Source organism: Sander lucioperca, chromosome 2, assembly GCF_008315115.2.
Source record: "Sander lucioperca isolate FBNREF2018 chromosome 2, SLUC_FBN_1.2, whole genome shotgun sequence".
NCBI classification, from domain to species: Eukaryota; Metazoa; Chordata; class Actinopteri; order Perciformes; family Percidae; genus Sander; species Sander lucioperca.
In genome coordinates, this window is record NC_050174.1 from 36,545,319 (window position 1) to 36,571,248 (window position 25,930).

Sequence of the window (25,930 nt, forward strand, 5' to 3'; positions counted from 1 at the left end):
ATGGCTGTGTCTCATGTGACCTTGTTATTTGTACACGTTGTGACTATACAAATCACAACATGTAAATAGGAACATGTTGGCGTTATTTTGTCACTTATTCGGAGCAGTAGGCTAGTTGGAACCGATTACCTTCAGGATCCGTGCTAGGCTAAGCTACCGGTGGAACCGTCGGACAGAGTTACAACACGCACGGAGATGAGAAGGGTATGTATGGACTTATCTAACTCTGGGGGATACGGTGAATAAGCTAAAGTCCCAATAAGTCGGTGTGTTCCTTTAACCTAACTGTCCCGTTCTTTTGCCGCTAGTCAGTCAGTGTGTACCAACCTAGAGCGTCAAAAGTGACGTCAAGAGTCCTGACGTTAAAGGAGATGTTTAACATGAATAACAAACGCCAAAGGACGCACTTTTAGCATGAATAACAAACGCCAAAGGACGCACTTTTAGCATGAATAACAAACGCACAAGGACGCCAAGAGTCCCGACGTTAAAGGAGACTTTTGGCATGAACAACAAACGCAAAAGGCCCATGACAAAGTGTCCGTATTTTACGCGATGGGAGAGTGAGAATGTGTTGATCATAAATATCTGTTGTGAAAAAATAGCCAAGTGCCGTGTGCCACTTTAACCGAATGTGTGTGAGTGTTCCCATCAAATTTCTGTGGCAATAACGTCGTCGTATGTCTGTAACCCTGAGCTGTAGTTGATGTCCATGCCGAGCTCCGTGCGGCTCTCCAGTTCAGCGGTCAGCTCCTTCAGGATCCTCTCCAGGTCCTGATTCTTCTTGTGCATTTGCAGGTAGTTGATCTGGAGCTGCTTCTGGTACTTGATGACCCTGTCTTTCTCCTTGTTCCAAGTTTTCCTCTCTTGCTCAAAGCTGTTGGCCTGCCTCTCCTGCGCGTCCTTCTCCTCCCCAAGCTGCCGCTTCAGTCTCTCCACTTCTCTCTGGAGGGATTCTGTGGAGATGTGTTCGCTGTTCTCCCCCGCCTGGCCCTGGGCGGGGGAGTCTGAGCCCTGGTCTATGTGTCTTTCCGAGGCCGGAGTGTGGGCCTGGGCCTCGGGTTGCAAACCGTGCTGCAGCCTCCGCTCTTTGGCCATTGCCAGATCTTGTTTCATTCCCTGAATGTCTTTCTCCAGTTTGCCCACTTTCTCTCTCAGCAAATCAGCCTCATTCTTCTTGCGCTGCAGTTCATTTTGGCACACCTGAATCAGAAATGGAAAATATTCAGACATAGGCAGCAATTAGGAGGACTATTTTGACTAGGGCTGCACGATATGAGGAAAATATAAGACATGCGATAACGCTGTTGAATGTCGCGATAGCGATAAATAGACAGATATTAAAGTGTACTCAGTTCTGCATTTCTGCTGCTTTCAGTATTCTGCTAAAATATGACAAATTGCTTGTTGAATTTCAAACAAATGAAAGCAAATCATTTCTAACATCCTTATATTGAACAAATTGAGCATTGAATTGAAAATAAAAGGCACCACTAAAAAAAGAATGACGTTATATTTTAAAGTGCAGTTTTCTGCTGATATTTTCTTTCAACTAAAAAATCTCGGAGTGTCTTTCGCAATATGTCGCAGCCTTTTCGCGATGTGTTTATTGCGCCAGTTGATATCGCGATGGCGATAAAAAAACGATATATTGTGCTGCCCTAATTTTGACTGATATAACAGGTCTAATTATATGAATGCCACTTATTAAGACTATGATTATATACATAAACTAAAATGTGGACATTGAAAACAGTCTTAAGGTCACAGTTGATTGTAGCACATAATAGCAAATATCCATCCTGAGTGCTTTCATATTATTTTTTTATTATTATAACCTTTATTTAACCAGGAGAAACCCATTAAGAATCTATTTTCCAAGGGTGACCTGGCCAAGACAGGCAGCAGCATATAAAAAAACACATATTTACAGACAGAGAGACACAAGAGGACTAAGTTAATCAAACTAAAATAAAGCAAAGCAATTCACATTACATCAATTATAAGCACTGTGTGGGCATTTTATCTGCATGTCTGTCAAGGTTTTGCTCTAGGCCAGTTGGCCTTTGGACTTTTAGTTTAGTTTATTTCATTTTACCATGTGACAGTTTTTGAGTTCTTGTTCTTGTGATTACCTCATGTGTCTCTGTTGTCCTGCCCACCATGTCTATCCTTGTCAGCCTGTCTTTGTGTTAATGTTTCCCTGTTGTTTTTTTATGGTTGAGTGTTACCCATGTTCTTTCTGTGTTCTCTGTTTATCCTTGTTCTATCCACATGTATATTTCATGCTTCAGTTTCCTGTTTTACTTTGTAGTGTCTGTTTCTCCTGTGTCATGTCTCGTTTTACTTCCTGCCTTGTGTGTTTTTCCACCTCTGTGATTAGCTGCATCTCGTGGCCCTTATTTGATAGCTCCTCAACTCCTCGGTCCTCGGCTGAACCGGAAGTTGTTCTGTCCCTCCTCGGTGAAGGCCGTCTCAAAGCTCTTATTTCTGCCCCGAGGAGCGAGCATTGAGGAGGGATCACGGAGGAGCTATAGCTGGGGATACATGAGATCCACCTGTTCATCAGCCCTCATGTCACCGGTCTCTCGTTACTACCCTCGTTACCTTGTGTATTTAATCTCTGGGCTTTCTTTGTCTCTTGTCGGTTCATCGTCTTCACTCCCTGTGTCATTCTCTGCGTCGCTCCTTCCTTATGGTTTTGCCTTTTCTAGTCTTTAGTTTTCTAAGTTTTTTTGGGGGGGGATTTTGCGTTGGATTCTTTTTTTCCTGCCTCAGGACACTTTCTGTTGTAAGCCTTGTTTTTGTTTAATAAATCTTTCGACTGCTGACTCCTCGTCGCTACACTCTGCATTTTGGGTCCAAGCCGGTTATCCCCCTACACGTGACCATGTCCTTATTTGAATGAATTGATTCCTGAACAGACTAACCTCAACCTCTATGGTGCGAGAGTGCAGTTTGTTCTCTTGGTCTTTGTTCTGTCTCTCGAGCATCTCCATCTTTGCGGTGTTTTCCTTCAGTGACACCCTGAGGCTGACCATCTCGTTTAGCTTGTGGTTGACGTCCGCCTGGCAGTCTCTCAGTTGCTGTTTCAACAAGGAGATCTCCCCCGTCTTCTGGCACACCTACGTTTGGATTTGGAGACAATTATGAAGACGAACCCGTCAATAATAAGTAATTACGTGTTTGATATGTACTTCACACTGGCAGTTGAAAGGAAAAATCAACCGATGGATATCCTTATATTGTTAATAATGTTCAAGGCTTCATGTACATTTTGACTAGTATAGATTCTGTGCATTTTCCATAATGACAGCACCCAGAAAATGGCTGGGAACATGTTGAATTGGTTTGTGTGCACAGTGTTATAAAAGTTTATGAAACACAAAAGATGCTAAGATGCTAAATACTTGAAATGCACATAAGTATTAGTAGTAAATGATATTCCTTTATAAATGGCAATAGTATGCATGGGGAACACTACTTTCACATTTTCACCTCATGCCAAAAGTAAGCTAAATATTTAATTAAGTAAAACAATTAGGTTGAGAATATGTTTAAATGTACACTAATTGATTTTATTTGTTACAATCGGCTTTAAACACAAACATTACATATCCTCAGAATAGACTGTACATAAAGTTGTTTGTATGTATTGCAAATAGCACAAATAGTTGACTATTCACATCCAGCAGACAAAAAGCAACATTAGCATTCATTTGAAGTCATGTTTCTGGCCAAATGTAATCCAATATTCACTCTCCTTTTAGCTCTGTTCTCTTGTCTCTTTAGTTTCCAGATGTTCCACTATGTGCACCAGCTATGTATAGTCTCTAACTTTGTTTGTCTGCCATTTTGTGTTGGGCAGGTACAGTTGGTTTATCAGAGCTTGTTTGCGGCAAAACAGCTGGAAACTGGTCTGATGAGAGCGGTGATACTGAATCAAAACAGTAAAATTACCGTCTGTAAAACCAAAACAATGAGTGAAAGTTGCTAAAAAGCTCCCTCGACATGAGAAAAACAGAAGTTGGTAGATAATTCTGTGGATTCATCCATTCGAGTGGTCCCTTTCACATTACACGTAACAAAAGTAGGCAAAAAAAGTAATGTTCCTGATGTTAAAAGGCAACATTGTGAACTACTGAGGAAAATGTAAATAGAGAAGTTGGCATCTTCGACTTGTTTATGGATTTATGGACTCTTTTCATGGATGCATTATGGTGGATTATTCCTCTAGTGATGGAAGGACATTATGTTCCCTCATCTCAGTAGCAGCCTTCAAGGTTGTACTAGGTTGTATTGTGAGCTACTGCAATTAATATCATGAATGACTCATGACTCACCTCCCATTGAGTTTCCTCGAGTGTCGGAGCGAGCTGTGTGCTCTCTGTCGCATAAGTCCTCAGTCTGAGCCCCACAAGATCCTTCTCTCTGGTAAGCTTTAAAACATCCTCCTGAAGCCTCTCCTTCTCGACCTGTACAAGAGTTTATTTCTCACTTCACTCATTCATGCAAGGTGTGCGATGTCTATACTTCTACCACTGCTTTTTTTGTTCTTTACCCTTGTGTTGTCTTCCCTTCAATAATGCACTTGTTGTCCTCCTGGGTCAGAAAATGTCTTTATTTATTTTCTACACTTTTGGCGCTTATTTGAATGTTTTTGGTGCTTTTTTTGACGTTTAACGTTTCTTTTACTATCTACTATGACTATACTACTATGCTACTATGTATAGACACAACGAACACCAATTTATTACCAGTAGTTTTACACTTATTTTTGAAATTCATCGTCAATAAACTTCATTTATAGGACATTCTACCTAATCCTTGAGTTAAAAAACCAGAAATGATGAATTATTCAGACTAATATTAAAGGAGAGGTTATGTGTCAACGTTGAGTGAGGATACTGTGTTGAAACATTTCAATTTATTTTTCAAATGCTAAAAAATTGAATAAAACACCAAAAATTCAATGAAAGTAGTAGTAGTAGTTTTGTTGTACTTGTGAAGTGCGTTGTATGGAATCATCCATGCTATTTTGGGGTAATTAAAATTAGGTAGTTAAAGAGAAACCCATATTTCTGATCTGAATTCTGTATCTTAATTAGAATCTTAATTATAATAAGCATAGGTGTTTTTTTTTTGGGGGGGGGGGTGCAAGGGTGGCCAGTGCCCCCGTAATATTAAGCCTTGACCCCCTTCTGGCCCCCCTAACTGTGGCAAACATTTTCATACATTTTTAACCTCACCTTTATTTTATTATTCATGTGCAGTGATAGATAAAATGTAGGTCTACAATGAATGAGTGTTCTTGTGTTTATTGTTATATGTACTGTATATCTTTAGTATTTTGTAGAACCAAACCCATGGAGGGTTAGTGGTATGTAACACTTGTGTTTAACATATTTGGTACCCCTAAAATCGCATGGCCCCAGCCTGGCCCCTCCATTTGAAATGGTCTAGAACCGCCACTGATCATTTCAGAAGGGTTGGTGGGATGAAGATGAACCAGAAATGAAGGGGACTGGAAAGAAAAGAGGAGGTGGGCTGACCTGGAGCTGGCTGACCTGCAGCTGGAGTGCTTGCTGGGTTTTTGCGGCCATTTGGGAGACTTGGCGTAGCTTGGTGGAGCATCGCTCCTTCAGCCCCTCCATCTCTTCAGCACAGTACCTTTGTCTCTCCTCAAACAGCTGGCAGGTGTCTGTTTCTTTGTCTTCAAAACTCCCCTGTTGCAAGGTGAAGATATCTCAGTTAAACATGACCACAGTTCAGCGGTGGAAGACGGATTCAGATCCTCTTCTTAATTAAAAGTACTAATACCACACTGTTAAAACACGGCATTGCAAATGTAACTCAAGTAAAAGTATGTAAGTATCATCAGTAAAGTGCCTTTAAGTATTCAAAGTAAAGGTACTCAATGCAGAAAAACCCTCACATTTTAGAAACTTGAAACAATCAATATATATATATATATCAAATAAATGATTAATTGGTTAATCATTTCAGCTATACTTGTAGGCATGTATATTGTTGGGTAGTTTAATTTATAATAAAACATACATGTGTTTTGGGTGCAAACATCTTCATTTGTAAAGTAACTAGTAACTAAAGCTGTCAAATTAAGGTAGTGTAGAGTAAAAAGTACAATATTTCTCTGTAGTATGTAAATGTAGCGGAGTAGAAGTAGAAAGTGGCATGAAAAGAAAAGACTCAAGTAAAGTACAAGTACCTCAAATCTGTACTTAAGTACAGTACTTGAGTAAATGTACTTATTTTCAGTTCACCACTGCCACAGTTGTACAATCTATTTACTGATCTTGATTAAGAGCACATGCTATTTTTTGTTGTTGTAACATAACAGCTTGGTACCTGTAGCTCCTGCAGTTCAGTCTCTCTCTCCAGCAGCCTTTGTTCCAAGCGTTCAATCAGTAACTCATCTGTAGTAATGGGGGACCGAATCCCACCTGCCGTTTCAGAGAGAGCGCTTGGCTCATCTGCAGAAAGTGGGGCGCCAGCATCCCCATTAGCCTTAGATGCCAACCCGCTGCTGTTCAAAGCAGCCCTGTGGCTACAGTCAAGGTTAGTGCTATTCCCATTGACCCATGGAGGGAAATTGGACTGCACTCCCTTGCTGAGGCTGTTTGCGAGAGCTGAGCTGCCATCGCTGTGACTGACAGGGCCCGTGGACGCACTTAGGCTGCCGCTGGTGCTGTGGGTGGGCAGGCTAGACATCGAGTTACGTCCAGAGTCGGAGAGAGTCCCTGAAAGTAAAAAGAGATGACAAATTATTTTAGTGTAATCTGTCGTTTAACTTGAGTAATGTTTTTTGTTTTTATTAAGGTCTGTTTATTAATGATTTTCAGTGTATTCAAGACATAAACAAAATACAGTCAAAACTATTTAACATCTACCCACCCACCCACCCATCTAGGGGTAAGGGTTAGCGTACCAGACCAACACCTCTAAATTACAACCGGTCACTTTATATATTTACCTGAAAGGAGAATGGAATAAATACATGCAATTAAATAAATAAGGAAACAATAACAACATACGAAGATACACTTCGTATGTATGGGGTTACATTCTTTGCTTCTTTCTTTCTACAAATGTCAAAAAAGGCTGCCAAATAGCACAAACAGACGCTTAAAGAGAGTATCTTATCTTCTCTAGTTTAAGATATTGCATAACTTTTCTATGAAGAGGGTAGACGGTCTTTTCATCTGAAAGAAGCATGTTACACTTATTATTACTTAGATCAGGGGTCTCAAACTCATTTTCACTGAGGGCCACACATGGAAAATGAGAATCATAAAGTTTCAAACAATTTGTTCCATATTTCTGCATTTTCATCAATGTTTCTCACAGGATTTGTAAGTTTCCCATACTGATTCATAATTTCAGATAAAATAAAAATAAATTGTTTTATACATTAGTGGTGTTATTCAACTTTTTAATGAAATTCATACTCATTCTACCGATTTCCACTTTTTCAACTATTCTCACTACTTCATCTTCTTCTTACTGATTTTAAGCTATTCATCCAGTTTAGCTTTAGCAATTCAGCTAGTCAGCATACCCATGCATTTTCTGCAGGAAATGCATTTTCTAGTTACAGTTTGAAAACCTGTTCTTGTCTTGTGTGTGTGACGCACAACTAGGCAAAATTTATTGTGAACATAAATTGATATGCAGGCCGGATCAAAATTTGCGAGGGGCCGGATTTGGCACGCGGGCCTTGAGTTTGACACGTGACTTAGATGCTTATCCTGTGATATAACGCCAAACAGAGCAGTGAGAATGGGACGGATCAACTGGCTCCTTTAGTATTTCAGAAAGAGTGAGTAGTCTAATTTTAAGACAACCGTTTATCAATATAATATAGATAAAGACCTGAGAAGGTGTCTTGCTTGTGTCTAATGTCTGGACTCCTCGCTTTCTCCAGAGGACAAAGGATGTGGTCCAGGCTGTTGTGGCCTGTCTCTGTGGACGATGTACTCCTGGGAATCACAGGCTTGAAGGCAGTGGAACGGACCAATGACTTCTCAGCAGAGGCCTAGAAGAGTGAAATGACACACAGTCATGGTTGCTCTTCCCATTTTTTGATTTTATATTCAGTGGCTCCTCTTAGCTGTGACGGAGAGTACAAAGAGACAAGGATGGGTCACATTGTGAAACTTAGAAAGAGAATCACAATGCCTGGCTTTCACAGAGATAAATATTGTCATGTGCTAGAAGTCTGTACAAATGAAATGGATCAAGATTGTCCCCCCCACCCCATCATGTCTTTTCATATTCGAAATAGAACCACTCTAGCGTGCAGAATGGCTTCACTACAAGCTGGCAGTATTAAAAGCCACACAGCAGTTGCAAGTCAAATTCACCAGACTGTCATAAAAGAGAAAACTCATTTCAAAGATGAACTTATACTCCACATGCCCCATCTGTGCTGTCCAAGAAACGTCACAAGCAGTACCATTCCTCCCCTCCGTTCTCTCCTCCCCTTTGCATCCCTCACCCCACACACACACACACACACCCCTTTGCTGTCTGAGTGAAGATGAATAGCCCTTCTCTGTGATATTAATAATATGAGCTACTGCTGAAGTGTAAGAGGTAAAGCTTGTGAGCTCAGCATTCCTTCTCACTGACTTCATGACTAGGATGTCTTTCCTCCCCCCCCCCCCCCCTTTTTTTTTCTATCCCTCAAACTCTCTTTGGCCCTCGATCTCTCGCTCCTTTTTCTCGTATTCTCTGCTCTGTCTCTTTTAAAGCTGCTTCCTATTCCTCTCTTTTCTCCCCCTCTTCTTGCCCCTGAGGAATAAAGACCTATTGAAGGAGAGTCCGTCTTGGCACAGAAAGGACTGCACTGAGAAGATCAAGGCATTCTTAGGTCATTAATCTAGGAGGGGGGGTGATTAATAAACTGGGAATGTTCAACACAGATTTATAAGGACTGGCTGCTACCAATTAAACTACCTGCTGTGCATGTTTTATCCTCAACTTCGCTGTGAGGTTTTTCAAAGTCTGTTGCAGTTATGCAGTGTGACTTCTTAATGGTTGTAAGAATAACCGGTTCCAGTCAAGTAAAGCACAGCGCTGCTACATTTGCCAGGGCTATAATGAATGGACATACAATCAGAATCTCAGTTAATATCTGATATACGGTATCTGATGAAATATTGTTTTTGTACAGTATGAACAAATTAGAGCTGCAACGTTTAGTCAACTAATTGATTAGTCGATTGACAGAAAAATCTTTGCCAAACATTTAGATAATCGAGTAATCAAGTAATCTTTCATGCAAAAATAACAGAAAATGCAGTTATTAGCCTCTCAAATTGACAAGTAAGACATTACCGTAGACCTCGAGACACTAAGATGGACATTTTTCACTGTTTTCTGACATTTTATAGACCAAACAATTATTCAATCAATTGTTAAAATAATCGGCAGATTAATCGATAATGTAAATAATCGTTAGTTGCTGCACTAGAACAAATTATATATGAGAGTTGCTGATAGGTGCATATTGTTACCTTTGCACGACGCCAGGCTAGCAGTTTCCAGTCTTTATGCTAAGCTAAGCTGCTAAGCTAAGTTTACCATTTGCTGGCTCGAGCTACACATTTACTGTACAAAATGTGAGTTTGCTATTAATCTTTTTATGTAACTCGTAGCAAAGCAAATATAGATATATTCCAAATGTGGAACCATTCCTTTAAATTCTAATTATTTAAATTGTTTAATTAAAATCTAACATTTGGGTCAAGCATGAGGGAAGAAACATTGGGGCATTTTGCTTACCCTTTCAGCCATGTTTCCTGACATGAGCAACAGTTTTGGTTGCAGTCGCCCATCTGATTCCCCATCTCGGTTCTTTCCACCTGCGCGACCTTCCATTGGTCCTCCTCTGTGGTGCGCCGACCTCGGTTTATGGCTCACCTTTTAGGGAACAGGATAAATATGTTATGCTTTGTGGTGTTATATACGTGCAATACATTTCTGTGGTGTACTATATTTCTAATATATTTCTTATGAATTAAAGCTATAGTGCGTAGTTTCTGTCGCCCCCATGAAGAATTCTAAGTAATGACAACAAAACTGTCGGCGGATCCACGTGATACAAGCCTTTCATGACCGCGCACCGACCCCCCACCTCCCACCCCTCCTCCACGCAGTTGCTAGTAGCCAAGGAGGACACGGAGGATTAAAAAAACATGATGGACTCTTCAGAAGAGGTCATTATCTTCGCTGGAGTTTCTGCGTGGGAAAGTCACCGGACGCCACAATCTTCTGAACATAGCCATACTGAGAAATACAGAGAGAGATGTGTGGAGCTGATAGTCTTAATTAGCTTTGTAGCAACTCATTTGGCAATGGCTTGAATGTAACGGACGTTCATTAATATAAAAAAGTTACTCACTGAAGCTTTAAAACCATAGTGTTAATTAGGGCTGGGCGATATGGAGAAAATCAAATATCACAATATTTTTGACCAAATACATCAATGTCGATATTGCGGCAATATTGTAGGGTTGTTTATGTATGGGTGCTTTCACAAAACATTTACACAATGAGATTTTTGATAAACAATCATCAGTAACATGGATATATAATGACTGAGTGGGTAAAGGTAAATAACAGAACAGCTAGAACAGTCTGGAAAGTTCAGAAAATGACATTGCTTTACTGCAGCCTTTAAAACCAGGAAAAGACAACCCGTGTTATATCACGAATATTACGATATCCAAAATTTAAAGGTCCAGTAAGCGATGCTGGGCAAAGATTGTTGATATTTGAACTCAACTGCCAAACAAATACAATACAACACAGACAGATAACTACTGTGCGGAAAGGAGCGGAAGGTACCGGCCGAAAAAAGAGTAACGGAGCAATCCCAGAAGTGGAAATAATGCCTAGACTAATGTCAATATAATATCAATATATTGCCCAGCCCTAGTGTTATCTGATGGCACAGACCTTGATGTAAAAGAAATCTTCACTTCGTCCTGAGCGGGAGTGGGACAGGCCTTTAGAGGGCTGAGCGGCGGACGAGGAGCCCTGAGTGAAGCCGCACGTCAGCAACTCGTCAAGGCTGCAACCTCCACTCTTTCTGTGAGTGTTTGTTCTCTTCTTTAACCTGTGTTCAGACGCCTGGCAGTGTTTGCTGTTGAGGCTGTCGCCGTTGACGAGGCTGCTGACACTGCCCATGGTCCTGCAGGCATAGGTGAGGGGAGGGTGGGGCTCAAGTCCAGGTGGTCGAGTTACACAGAAGTGAAGGGAAGACACAACTCATGACCCCGGAGAAGAACTGTCAGTGGCTCCATCTGCAAGACAAGAGAGGAATAATACACTTGAGAGCTGCAAAGAGTCACCCATTAGTTGTCAACTAGTAAATGAATCGACAACTATTTTCATAATGAATGAATCGACAAGTAATTATCTTATTCCAGCTTCTTAAATGTGAATATTTTCTAGTTTCTTCACTCCGCTGAATATCATTTGAGTTGTGGACAAAATAAGACATTTGAGGATGTCATCTCGGGCTTTGGGAGACACTGATCTACATTTTTTTTTACATTTTATAGACCAAAGAACTAATCGTTTGATCGAGAATTAATCGACAATGAACATAATCACTGCAGCCCTAAAGCAAGAAAATACAAACAAGTAAACATTGATCTAGCTGCTGAACCATGTTCTGATAAGAGCTTCTTCTGTGGTAAATGTATGACTTTGCATAAATACATTTTGCACCGTTTCCTGACCAGTTCATGAACCAAACAACGACACGAAAATAATCGTAAGTTGCAGCCCAAATACGCTTTACACAGAGAGAATATTAGCTGTTGATCCTTTTTTTAACAAAAGGACAAAACTATGTCATAGCTTTATGGGATGCTTGTTTTAAAATGTTGTTTAATTCTATTGTTTCCTGTTCAGTCCAGACATGCAGTGTTGAAGCAGGTGTGTTCACATTGGCAAAACAAACACAAAACACGTCCATCTTGGCACCGTGCCTGGCTTTGTGTCTCTAGATTTATGGCTCGGCCGTTGGGTTCGACAAATAACCCTTTGGGCGCCCTTCCTCTATCAAACTGGCAATTTGGCCTTTTACGGCCTACTCAACACCCAGCTGGCGCTGCCATCTGAATAACACTATACAAACATTTTGTGTTTGCTATTGTACTTCAACACAGTATAAACAGACCACACAGAAATGTTAAGTATTTGATAATGTGATAGGCTTGAATTATGATATAAAGATTGAAATAAGAACACAGAATATGAATGGATTTGTGTTGTTAACATTAACGTTGTAGATAGCTAACAGAAACTAACCTTGAACAGAAATAAATAAAGAAAAGGGTCTTCTAAATGGCAAGTTCAGTCTCAAAGCCCTTCAAGATGGTTTTCTCGACAAGACTAAAGTTATCTGCAAGTACTGTCGATGTGAAATGAGTTACCGCCGGACTAAGTTGAGTCTCAAATACCACTTGAGCATTAAAACTTGAAAAATATCCCTTTTAAAGTACATTTAGAACAGATACAAAAATGTGCGATTAATTTGGCGATTAATCGCGACTTAGCTATGCACATGCATCATGCGATTAATGGCAATTAAATATTTAAAACCATTTGACAGCCCTACTTATTATACAAGGACATATATTCATGGAGTAATGTTTTATTGATGCTCTCTAATAACTGTCTCCACCTCCCTTTTAACCCTCATGTTGTCCTCCGGTCAAATTTGACCCTCTTTTTCAAAAGTTTCTATATAACAAATATGGGTTTATTTCAACCAAATTGCCCAAAAATAACATTGGTGGTTCCATGCACGAAACAAGGCTGTGATTATCCAGCAACACACGTTCCCTCAGATCTTAACTATTAATCAAAATAATTCATAATATCTGAGGGGTTTTAAACTCAGAAAATAGGTATAATTTCATATAAATGAGGTATAATGACCATGAATTCCAAAAATAAGTGTAACACTAGTGGTAATAGGTTGGAATAAAGTTGGCTACGAAGATGTAACACAGAACTGGGTGATCATTTTTTACTTTATGCTTTGTAAACAGGTAAAACAGACCATAAAAAGTGCATGGTGGATAGGAAGACAACACAAGGGTTAAAGACAACCAGACCCCAGATGTTGTTCATCATGACCTCTAACCCCTCAGGGGAAAAATCCCCCCAGTAGTGACTGGGATCCATACTGGCTGATCAGGCCTGCGGGCTCCCCTAACCACCTGGTCCTCAGCCTGTAATCATTTTATAACAGCCACAGCAACAAAGCATTGTGCCGTAAGTCACATATTAGTGTACATTTCATTTGGTTTGAGGCTCATCCATGATAGTTGGTTGCACAGTGCTCTTTGTAAGGATATGCATAGCTGTCAGTGTCATTTTCCTGAGGTGTTTGATGGGCATGCTTGAAGAGGGAAAATGCAGAATGAAGGCGGCATAGTGATCAAGACTGTCACTTTTCATCGCCCAGAAAACAATGATAAGCGAGATGAGACATGTAGAAAATAGATGTTTCATCATGAGGAGAATTACAGATGCATCAGAGGCAGACAGCAAAGTGAGACAGCGTAGCAAAGTTTGAGTGGTTTCTACAGCAGAATAGAAATTGGACAGTTAGGAGAATACATCAAAAGGAAAGATAATCTTAAATTGCATTTGGGGCTTTTAATCATGAAACAATCCTGTCTTATAAATGTTTCAGTTTTGATTTTCTCTTTTATCTGGGGTGAAATTCAAAACATATTTTCAAAAGTAAACCGCTGAAAACGTAACCACCAAAGTAACGGCGTATGTTAAATTTGAGTGTCTGAGACAGGGAAAGTGAGACAGAGTAGGAAAGTTGAATTGGTTCCCACGGCAGAATCCAAATCAGACAGTGAGGAGGAGAACACAGCAAAAGAAAAAAAAATAATCCTAAATTGCATTGAGACTTCTTATCACGAAGAATCAGAATCTTCCAGCACAGCTTCAGTTTTCCAATTTCTCTTTCATTTGGGGTGAAATTCAAAACATCTTCTCAAAAATAAACCACTGAAATTGTTGAGCAATGGTACATGTTAAATGTGTACCTTCAAAGCACTCCCCCGGTCTGTGCTCCTGATGTAAACAGTCTCTGACATGACTGCCTCTATTCCACTGTGCCTGGATGTCTGCCACTAAATCTAAACTCCAGCCTTCACTATCACTCTCAGATATTAGCATCCACCGCTGACATGGGACTCAAGTAATGAACCAATAGATTGTACTTACTGTCAGGTCATTCTAAGCATCCATCTCTAGCAAGGCCCATGCAGAGTCATCTATCCAGTCCTGGAGAGAGTGAACAGGCAGACATGTGTGTGTGTGTGCGTCTGTCTGTGTGTATGCCCTTGAATGAATGAACCAGCAGCAAATGCAAGCCTCACACTATCGCCACGGCCAGAAGGTAACTGTTCTGTGGAGGGGGCGGGGTCCTTTTAGTCAGCCTGTACCCAGCTTTGCATTATAACTGACATGTAAATTCAACCATGTGTGTGTGTGGGTGTGTTTTGGGACCTCCCGCTTCCCCCAGGGGAGCCAGTGTACAACATGTGCTCCCATAGAACTGGCGTGTGCCACTCAAGTGATTAACTCTCTGCCTTCACAAAAGATCTTTTACCCCCCCCCCCACACACCCCGGTGGCCCCCCTATTCCTCCCACTATCACCCACAGACACCCTCCGTTTTTGCATTGACTTACTGTGTAATAACCATTCATCCTACCTCCCCTCTCTCCCTCCCTCCCTTTTTCCATCAGCCCCTCCCTCCATCCATCCGTCCCACTCGGTGCCCTGCACCCCACCCTGAACAAACAACACTTCATGTGAAGGATGAAAAAAAAAAAGCCGCTCGCCCTCTCTCTTTTCGCTCTTTGTCTGTTGAAGTGTGCCGCTCTTTGTGTGGACTCTTGTGTGCCGGTTGATGTATTCTCCCCAAACAGCCCAGGACCGTATTTGAGTGTTAAATAAATGACTAGTCCTCACAATGAGAGGGCTGGAGAGCTTCAGTTTTACAGTGATTTACCACCATTCTGCTTTTATGCTGTTTGTACAGACATTACACACACTGACTCACTCTCTCTCTCTCTCTCTCTCTCTCTCACACACACACACACACACACACACACAGCCTCACTGCTGGAGTACAAGTCTCTCTAAGAAAGTAGAGCGTTCAGCATCCCACAGAGTACACACTGTTGTTGACAAAACACCTTGTGGATGAAATACGATCACACATCACAGCAGGAAAATATACAAGGTACTGTGTTCCAAATCAACAAACAACAATAACAGAAGAGATATGGCCCCTAAGCTCTGCTGCTGATAAAACAAGTGTAAATCTTATACCCCATTTTTGTCACAAGTAAAGGTATACTTTCTCTTAATGTGAAGAAAACGGACAGCTTTTATATGCATCTACTGATGGAACCCCACTGATTCATTGATATCAACACACAAAAAAATCAATAAAGAAAACCAAATTGAACTTATGGGAAGCAGCATTACCCTGTGCCGTGTGATCTTTCAACATGTGCGGACGGAATTGCACTAAAGTTTTCATCATATACATCATACGGTCTGAAGGTTTATTCCATGAAGTCTTTTGACCCATCTCTGTAGATCTACCATAATCTTTTTCAGCAGCACTGCTCACTCATCCTTTCAGCTGACTACCATTGTTCCTCCATTTGTCCTATTCGACCCCCCCCCCCCACACACACACACACACAAGCCTGTTGGTCTGGACAATGTGACCCTGCTATTACACTTTTATGCTCCCACTCACTTGCTGGAGAGAATTGGTCAATTTCGCTTCTATTTGATACAAATAGTGAAGTGATTTGAAAATCTTTTTCTCGCTCCATCATTGCAAATTTGAATAAGCAATATAAATGGTCTGACCTCGCGGCTTTTGAGTGGACAGTGTGATTTAAGGCCTTTGGTGAGATGGGATGGGATGAGGGGGTGAATGTGTGTGGATGCATGCATGCATCAAATCTGATATCTGATTGGCTGCATGTTTTTTTTCTGTCTGCACAAAAGAATGTGTGCACACGTTTGTTGTGTGTGTGTGTGTGTGTGTGTGTGTATGTGTGTGTTAATGGGCGGGGGTGTCCTCCTAGCTTTCAAGCCCCAGCTGACCTGCCTGACACAAAGCCCTGTCCCGCTGACAATAATAACCCCCCCCTCCACACACACACACACACACACCCACACACACACACATACACAAGCAGCACAGTCACACATAGACACACTCTCCGAGGGCAGAGCCAATCCATTACCATAGCCAGTGAGGGAGCAGTGTGCTATAAAGGCCCAGGATTTATACCTGCCTCACAATAACCATGAACCTCTCCTCTGTTCTCACTGTACCTCTACACTGCCACGGTGCCAGATGGCAACACTTTTAATTCTCACTGTCTATATGGTAATTTCTAACAGATGCACGTGTAATCTATCTAGTTCAGTGTGTCTGTTTTTTTAGGTCAGTCTCAGACAGATTATGCTTCTTTGTTCATGTGTGCCGTCTTATGCACACACATAATTTCATACACAGTGTTTCTTTATTTGAAAGCTCAAACTGCTAAAACACTTTCCATCTGTAACATAACTTTGAAACTTTAAAGAACCATTCTTTAAATTGAATTGTTTCTATGCTTTGTAACTCCAGCAATACTATGTTACCAATTTATATAATTTTTCGAAAATGCAACAAAAAAATTAAAGAACCATTCCAGTGTTTTGCATGTCACAGCCCAGAAAACGTCCTACCGCAGCTTTCCATAATGGAACTCAATAGCATTGTTTCTTAAAACCATCCATGCCTAGTAAATGCCCATGTCTTTTAAACTTCATGTCTACAGGATTTATGTTAAAAATGTATCTAAAAAAAAGGTTAAAAAGTCTCAAAGCCCAAGTTAACCCTGATGCCATCATCCAGAGCCCCAGACTGTGCCATAAAGTATTCCCCATGATGAGTAAACTGAATGTGAAAGTTCCCCTCTAACATTACCTCCCATTCATTTTCCACAAATTGCCTTCATTTTTTAAAAAATTTCTTTTCATTTTTAAACATGTCAGTTATATTGTAGGGCAGCCAATGCTTTAAAGGTCCAATGTGTAGGAATTTCTCCCATCTAGCGTTGAGATCATATATCGCAACCAACTCTCCACGCAGTTCAAAGTACGTATTACAGCTACGGTAGCCTTCATGCTTCAAAAAGCCGGTCTCTTGTTTTTTTCAATATCTTTTGTCTTTTTCTGGGCGAAGAAGAAGAAGACTCCTGTTCCTGAAAGTTGGATTCTGAATACGTGTGGTCCTCCATGTTTCCTTCTTCAAACTTGCCGGGGCCAGGAAGCGACGATAGCCATTAGCAGCATTAGCAGCACCTGTGAGTTTATCATGTGACAGCGAAAACGCGAAAGGTGGAGCAGTATGTCCTGTATGTCCCTTACCGGCTAACGTATTTCAAGATGGCGTATGAATATGGAGCGTCTACCCCAGTTCATGCGAAAGCAAATGTAAAATTTCAAGCCAAAAGAAATACTTGGAATTGATGGTGGTGGTAAATATAATATAAAAAAGGACAAGTTTGTGAATGGGCAACACAGATTTTGATAATGGACAACTAAACACGTTACACACTGGACCTTTAAATGTCAGTGGAGGATCTTGTAGACCTAAAACTTACTTGAGGCAGCTAATCCATCACAGTAAATATTTTTTGTCAAAGTCAGGTTATCTTTGTGAGATAATGGAGATGAAAGCACAGTTTGTTTTGCAAAGGCTTCCAGCATGGTGTGTTTAAGCGCTCACAGGGATGTCTGACTTCAAAGACTTACGGTAGGAGTCGACTACTGAAGCAAAAAGTTACCAAATTGACATTTCCACAACATCCATGTGAACCAACATAACCTTTATCAGACTGTGACTTCACAAGCAATACTTGTTAGTCAATTCATTGCTGGTTTTAGTCTCTCCAGAGCAATTATAGTTGATATTAAAAAGATTTTAAAGAAGACGTGTGTCTAAATATTTTCCTATATGCATAATATAAATTGTTAAGAACATTCAGCAAAGTGCCAGGAATAAAACAAAACAGTAACTCAAATTTAGATTGTCAAACATTCTGGGTTGCAACTTTAATTCTGGGGGAGACATCAGTCTAAATCAATCCTTATTATGCTGTTCGATCTTCTAAATGTACACTGAACACATTGCTCCCAGTGGGATTAACACATTAGATAACTGGAATCGATTGCTGGTTCACACAAAGTAACTGATGATGTGATGAAGCAGGCATTTCCCATTATCCCAGGCATGACTGAGTGGAAATTAAACTCACAAATGAAAGCGAGGAGAGGAAGAAACCGCTCACGTACAGTATGACAGGGGAGAGTATATTTCCAGAGAATGATGGGCTGATCGGTTGAATTATTGAGAAGTAATAGTGTGTCTTTTTCTCTGTCATCCTCTGTGGTGTGTCAAGGCCCCAGTCACACGCACACGCACACTCACACACACACGCACGCACGCACGCACGCGCGCGCATGCACACACACACACACACACACACACACACACACACACACACACACACACACACACTTTTCTCCATCTTGTGTCTTACTCTCTGTGGCTGAATTGTGGGGATGAGTAATGTGGATTCCAGCAGAACATCAACTGGGGATGAAGTGTGTTGTACAGACAGCCATCTATCTTTCACTTTCACTGCTAACACATCTATCTACTGACCAAGCACACACACACACACACACACACACACACACACACACACACACACACACACACACACGCACACACGCACACACGCATACACGCACACACGCACAATGGCGTCCAATAGCAGCTAATTGGGTAATCCCTTTAGTGCATTGTGAAGGAGATCGAGCATGAATAGGGCTTCAATGTTGAAGAGCAGAATAGCAGACACTCATTACCGCCCCAGAGCGAGGAGATGGAATACCAGGCACGGAGAGAGAGAGGCACAAGCAGAAAGAGAAAGAGACATGGAAAGACAGAGTGTGTCTGAGAGAGAGAGATTTGTATTCTGTGGAGCTAACATTGCATTATACATGGATGACCGTTGTATTGTGCAACAAACAGTCAATGTTTCCTCTGTTCAAATTTTGAGGGGTTTGGATGCAGAGAAAGGCTTAAGAACTGCAATTTCACTTGAACAACGCATCTCATGAACGGGTTCGTATGACATCAAACCGAAAAATATGTGCAATAATTTGTATGATATCCTACGGAATTACGGCGAGGTTACTGTGAGCCAGTTCAGTTTAGCTGACAAACACTGACTGTCATGAGGCAACAACAGTCAGGTTAAGGCATCAAAATAAATAATAATAATAATAATAATAATAATAAATAATAGATAAATAATAGATAAAAAAAGAAAAATCAGTCCCCTTAAGTTTTAGTATACAACCCAGTCTCACGGCAGTTCGTGAAATGGTCATGTCATTATACACATAATGTACACATAGTACACGGACACGTTTATGTCTTTTTTCTTCGTGGTGGTGAGCACGAATTTTAATGTAATGTATTTCAATGGGAAGCATATTTCGTGATCACAGCACGACTACGGTAGGGAGTAGTATGAAAAGCCGAAAATCCGTGTAGGGAGATTGGTTGGGGTGGTGGATGGGTCAAACAACACAGGACTTTCACCCCGGAGACCGGGGATCGTGTCCCGCGTGTGGCGTTTCATTTCCCCGTTCTTCTTTTCCTAAACACAACCGTCCCGTCGTTGTCACGTGTCCCCCAGAGACCGCGGGTCGTGTCCCGGTGTGTGACGTGTCATTTCCCCGTTCTTCTTTTCCTAAACCCAACCTCCGTATAGATGCTTCCCATTCCGTGCTGAGCACCACGAAAAAAAACGAGATGACCGTGTCCGTGTACACGAATCAATAGATTAAAAATAACGTGACAATTTCACGAACTGCCATGAGACCGTGTTGTAGTATAACATGTGTTTTTACCCTTAACTTTTTCCGGTACTCAAACTCCACCCATCCACTTGAAAGCCCTGTGTTTTATGACCAACACATCCTCCGTAAAAGCGTCGCTTCACACGCTTATACATCAGCAGTCAGTGTGCTGCATACAGTAATAAATACGTGGCATACATACAAATTCCAGTGCATTACTGTTTGTAGCTATAATTACGAATTGTTCATGAGAACAGCCTGGCTTAAATCAGGCGAGTAAAACACCTATTGGTCATTAACTTGATCTCAGTGTCTTCTATTGGCAGCCATGTGGGCGCATCACTGACCAGAGGCCAGCATTTAGTGAAGAACCCCTTATTTTCTTTGTGTGGCATTTTTAGGGCTTTATTTCTGACAGGACAGCTTTAGACATGAAGGGCCCTATCTTGCACCCAGCACAAAGCCCGACGCAAGTGTCTTTGCTAGTTTAAGACCGACGCAGTTGTCAATTTCCCGTCCAGCGCCCACGTCATTTAAATAGCAAATAGCAAACCATCTTTGCGCCCATGGGCGTGCTGGTGTTACAGGGAGGTGTGTTCAGGTGAATTCTTGGCGTATTGCTATCTTGGGGCAGCGGGAAGTGGTCGCGCCATTGACCAACAAAAACCTAGTCAATAGCGCAGCATTTCATTGTTATTTTAACAGCGAATTAGTAAAATGCGCCTAGGCTCGTGCACGGACCCTTTTTTCCGCTGTCAAACTAGCAAAAGTGGATTCATACACGGCCTAAACGCACCTGCGCCATGCGTTTCACGCCGTACGCTTAGATCGTTAAAATAGGGCCAGAAAGGGGAGAGAGGGGGGGAATGACATTTAGCAAAGGGCCACATGCTGGAACCGAACCTGCGGCCGTTGCATCAAGGACTGAGCCTCTGCAGGGTAAAAAAAAAAAAAAAACAAGTAGTCTATGAGCAGCAAATTTTGAGCATTAAACATTTAATTTCCTGCATTCTGGTGAATTTTTATGCACCTATTTACCTTTTTCTGAATCAATGTATGCTGCAAATATCTTTATGTAAAGGGAAACATAGATTACAATCCAAATATAAAAACATAATGGAATATATTACAATAAGGCTTTCCGGCAATACAGAATGTATTGCTATTTATTCTCCTGTAGATCGACTTTTCTAATTATAGCTGATTCAGCACACATGTAGCCTAGAGGCATCATTTACTCCTCCCTCCTCTTTTGCGTCTTTTGTTGAGGAAGTAACCTCCTGAAATGTGCATATGACAATTATTCACCTCAATGATACATGAATTCATTTTAATGGATTAATAAAGCCCTGGGCTGTAATATTTCAGATGTGTTTGAGCAAGATTTCTGCTCATGTTCAAAACTTTGTGCACATTCAAAATGTATCCCATCTGTGCTCTCTGAGATTTGGAGGAGTCGTAATATTTTGAGAAAAATAAAGTGATAATAGGCTATTACAAGAATAAAGTCACTATATTTCAGAAAATAATCTATACCTGCACCATAGTCTGCTGTGCATTACGTGATTGCTCTGCTGATACGGTAGATGTCAGACCTCCTGACAGACACAGAGCCCCGTTTGAGACTCTGGTCTCTGAATGACACAAAGTTTAGAGAAGTGGCTGTACGCTGCTCTACATCGGAGGTGGGAAACCGAAACTACGCAGCATGTCGACAGCAGAGTGCGTCCATTATAAACCTGAAGCTGAAGGCGCGCTGCTTATCTCTATTTTTACAGCGAGAGTGGACACTATAAGCGACGCACAGGTCTGCTTCAGAGCTCCGTGTGTTTGGGAAAAGTGCTTTATTTGTGATTTAAATAATGGTGCTGATGATTTTTAGAGACCCCCACAGGTGTATGATTTTACTGCTTTCATGGGAGCTCATCCTCGCACTATGGGAGCTCAGCTCCCACTGGCTCCCACGTAATTCGAACCCTGAGCCTCTGTATATGGGCGCGCGCTCTACCAGGTGAGCTACCAAGGCGCCCGTGAAGAACCCATTTGGTCAAATTAGATTGCATTCAGATACTATTATGTGCATCCAAATGATACATTAGGTCAACCAAACAATCAACCTCCTAAGGTTTTAGTAGATAAGGAGGTTACGTGCACTGCTCACTGGGTTTGTATGGCTGGCCAAGTACTGCTCCTCTAATACAGGCATTTGCATAACCTTGGCAGCTGGAGTATAGAGGGAAATGTATTTTTAATGGAGTCTAAATGGGAGCCTTTAGTGCTGTGACGGCGATGGGAATTGATGCTCATGAATTTAAGGAGTCCTAAAATTAAATATCGGAAATGTCCTTTCATATTCCTATATTGAGCTGCATCCATCCATACAGGATTGATTATTACATTACAATATGTCTCTGCACGTTTCTGTAATGCTTCAAATTGTATGCAGTGCCCTGGAGTCAGTCCAAAAATGGTTTTAAAGAGTTGTACGTGTCTTCAGTTAGATACTGCAGATCACCGGCCAGCTCCATAGTCATGAAGTATTTACGCCTAAGGCTTTTATCCCACTCTAAAAACAGCAAGTGAAAATGGATTGTAACAAATGGAAGTATTTTTAGACATTTCAAATGATTGTCCATCCATTACCCAGGAATATTTACCTTTTCCAGTACCCACCACTTGTTTTTCAACATTCTGTGTCATTTATGTATAACACGACAGCCTCACAAATATGAAAGTAAAACTTGATGGATTGTCATAAAAGCTTTGTTGTGGTGTCATATTATTCTTTCTGCAATAATTAAGCTTCCAGCAAGGAAGGCACACGTCCAAGTGTAGAAGTTATATTGCTAACACATTTTACTGGCTATATTAATGGTGACAAATTAGAATACATGTTTTGTTCTGGTTTTGTAGTGGTATTACAATGTCAGATCATAAAATTGTGTTTCAAATACAAATTAGAGAAAAACGTTTTGAACTACATAAACTCACCTAACCTTTCTCACATACTCACACATGATCACGGCATCATTTCTTACTGTAAAAGCCTGTTTTATATATTTTTGTTTGATATGGTATCAGAGTGGAAAAGAATGAGGCCTTTCTTGGCACTGGGGCCCATTGACCCTGCAAGCTGAAGACTCAGTGATAAGCTTGTCATTCTGGAGCATAACCATCCTCCCATCCTCTTAATCTGCTGTGTTTGTGTGTGTGTGTGTGTGTGTGTGTGTGTGTGTGTGTGTGTGTGTGTGTCTGTTTGGCGCTGGTGTAATGTGGATGTAACAGAAGACATAATGAGCTCACTTTCAGGGGTCTATATCATTTTGAAAGCAGCTGGAAACATGTGCCACATACGATACCTGCGCTCAGTTCCAAAATAAAAGCCCCCCCGCTGACATTGTAATGCTAAATTGTTCATTGTGGGGAAACTGCGTGGTTCTTTCAACAGTTTGAGGTGTCATAACTCACCAAAGTCACGTCTGATACTCACCTGCTGTGCACAGTTGCTCATCTGTTTCATATAGCATCAGAATATAATTCTCTTTTAAGGACGTTCACATATGAATAATCAGTGAAAAGTTGAAAACTCTGCAACATGAGCTGAGACTCACAAAGATGGTGGAATGCTGCACTTCTCTGACACAGAGCCTTCACTAATGAAAGGATGCTGCATTTGGGTAACTGGGACATTTATTTTAAGAAGCGTCCTCCTTAGCAGGTCATGACAGCTCTAATGGTTTGTAACACGCTAAAGATCTGTTACTGAGCTGCATTAGTTCCCATGAAAAAATAGCAAAGATAAAATATATAAAAATGACCTGTGAAGTCAAGCTATTTACATCAACAAAAGGAATTCTGCACTTCACATGAGGAAAACAGCCCAGCTTTTCTCTAGGGCTGCAGCTAATGATTATTTCCATCGTCGATTAATAAACCATTATTTTCTCGATTAATCGATTAGTTGTTTGGTCTATAAAATGTCAGAACATGACAAAACATGTAGATCAGTGTCTCCCAAAGCCCAAGTCGACATCCTCAAATGTCTTGTTTTGTCCACAACTCAAAGATATATTCAATTTACTGTCACAGAGGAGTGAAAAAACTACAAAAGTCACATTTAAGAAGCTGGTTTCAGATCATTCTTATTTTTTCCCCCTAAGAAATGACTCAAACTGATTCATTGATTATCAAAGTAGTTGGCGATTAATTCAATATCTGAAAACTAATTGATCACTTAATAATTGATTAATCTTCGCAGCTCAGCTATTCTCTGCTGTGACAATACAAGAGAACTGTCTTTGCAACTTTCATCCTCCACACCCTCTCCTTGTGATTTGGTCTCTCCCCTGTGTTTTTCTTTGTACAATACGTTACAGTACAGAGAAAAGCTGAACATGCCTGAGCAGGTGCTTATACTCAGTAGAGTAAATTCATGTCCCCAACAGGTCTCAACACATACATTTCTGTACACAGGTGTGACAGTTTGCAAACTGGAAGGTTGTTCAAAAGGTAAATTACTCCACAAACTTGAAGGTATCTACATAAGAGTGACATGACACTGTCATGAACGTGTCATAAACATTATAAACAAGTCATAAACGTTTATGACATAACGCTTCTTTTAGTAAGTGTCATTCGGTTTTTGTCATGACAAGTTATGGTTATGGTTATGGTTAGGGTTAGGGTTCATGTGTCGTGACTGTGTCATGACAGTGTCATGTGTTCATGACAGTATCATGTCACTCTTATATAGATACCTTCAAGTAAAGTGTTACCGAATCTTCCTTGTGTTGCTTTTAATTATAGTGCAAAAATCATAAGGATATTCAAAAAAAGTTGAGACAATTCCTTTAGAGAATCATATGTCCCACCCTATGATTCTCTAAAGGAATTGTGTCAACTATTTTTGAATATCCTATATATATGTGTGTGTGTGTGTGTGTGTGTGTATATATATATATGGACACACTTAATTTATGCTTAAAACACCTTTAACAACTAGCTCTGTGTCCACTGCCATTTATGTCCCCCAAATTGCTGTGTATAGTGTAACATTTATATAAAGCCCCATGCTGCTCCCTATTATTTCACCAAGTTTAAAACAATGGTTTGTCCAGTAATGGCTGTGCTGAAAGTAAAGAAAATGATTGTCAGTTTTCTGCATGGAAATAAAAAAACGTTGAAAGCAGACATTTCACTCGGAGTTGGCATGTCCTCAAACACAGTGATGTCTTACTTTGAGCGTGCATATTAAACGTAGCAAAAGACTTGGACTGCCTCCATGCTGAGAAACTTTAGTTCAGTCAGAATGTTGAACTAAGTAAACAAATGACATAATTCAGTGTGGTACTAAAATGAACCTCGTCTACATTTTGTTCTTTACTCAGTACAAACATAGTTAAAAAAAAAACTTTATGTAAGCCATTAGGACAGCTCCACTTAACAAATCATTCAAATCTGTGGGACCTGTCAGTGCCTTTCAGGTTCTTTCCTGTTCAAAGTTGCAAGGCTGCGAACCCTGACTGAGTCTGTACCATCAATTGTCCCCTGTCACATCCACTCAAACAGCCACAACCTTCCTTCAAGTCCTGCTGGAGGTGACTTACCTCCATTATAGTCTGCCTGCCCCCACAGTCACAGTCACAGTCACAGTCACTGTCGCTGCTGCTCCGTTTCCCAAAGCTGTGTTGATCACAGTGGACAAGCCACTTCTAGCCGGATACTAGTTAGCACTACTGGTGTGGAGAGAAAGAGATGCTGTTGTTGTTGCTGATCTTTCTAAGTCCCCCTCTCACCCCCTCTTCAACACCTGGTATGGTGCAATCAGCCCGTCCCATCTCCCACACTCCGAACACAATCACATTCCTACATGGACACGCTCCTTCTCTCTCTCTCCCCTCCCTCTC

At 40.9% G+C, this 25,930-nt stretch overlaps 1 protein-coding gene across 2 annotated transcripts; it reads right to left on the minus strand.

Annotated features, from left to right (window-relative positions):
• Positions 1-229: 229 nt before the first annotated feature.
• On the minus strand, positions 230-25,930 carry lzts1 (leucine zipper, putative tumor suppressor 1). 2 transcript variants are annotated; one of them, XM_031305495.2, is made up of 9 exons: positions 25,631-25,930; positions 10,984-11,330; positions 9,808-9,945; positions 7,894-8,056; positions 6,370-6,761; positions 5,553-5,726; positions 4,344-4,475; positions 2,931-3,125; positions 230-1,203 (listed from the first exon to the last, which is right to left on the minus strand). In XM_031305495.2, exons 2-9 carry the CDS (start codon positions 11,212-11,214, stop codon positions 652-654), a joined length of 1,977 nt encoding a protein of 658 aa, XP_031161355.1. In that variant the 5' UTR covers positions 11,215-11,330; positions 25,631-25,930; the 3' UTR covers positions 230-651. The 2 variants fall into 2 exon arrangements, with proteins under 2 accessions (XP_031161355.1, XP_031161357.1); XM_031305497.2 differs by lacking the exon at positions 25,631-25,930 and adding an exon at positions 14,290-14,494 and having other exon boundaries at positions 652-1,203.

Bases quoted from the DNA above. Each gene is read 5' to 3' on its own strand.
- lzts1 (XM_031305495.2), bottom strand. From the start codon at position 11,214: ATGGGCAGTGTCAGCAGCCTCGTCAACGGCGACAGCCTCAACAGCAAA. The intron at 6,762-7,893 runs GTCTTTATCTAT...TTTTACTTTCAG, and splicing joins CAAGCAAGACACCTTCTCAG to GGACTCTCTCCGACTCTGGA. The intron at 3,126-4,343 runs GTGAGTCATGAG...ATCCAAACGTAG, and splicing joins TCGAGGAAACTCAATGGGAG to GTGTGCCAGAAGACGGGGGA.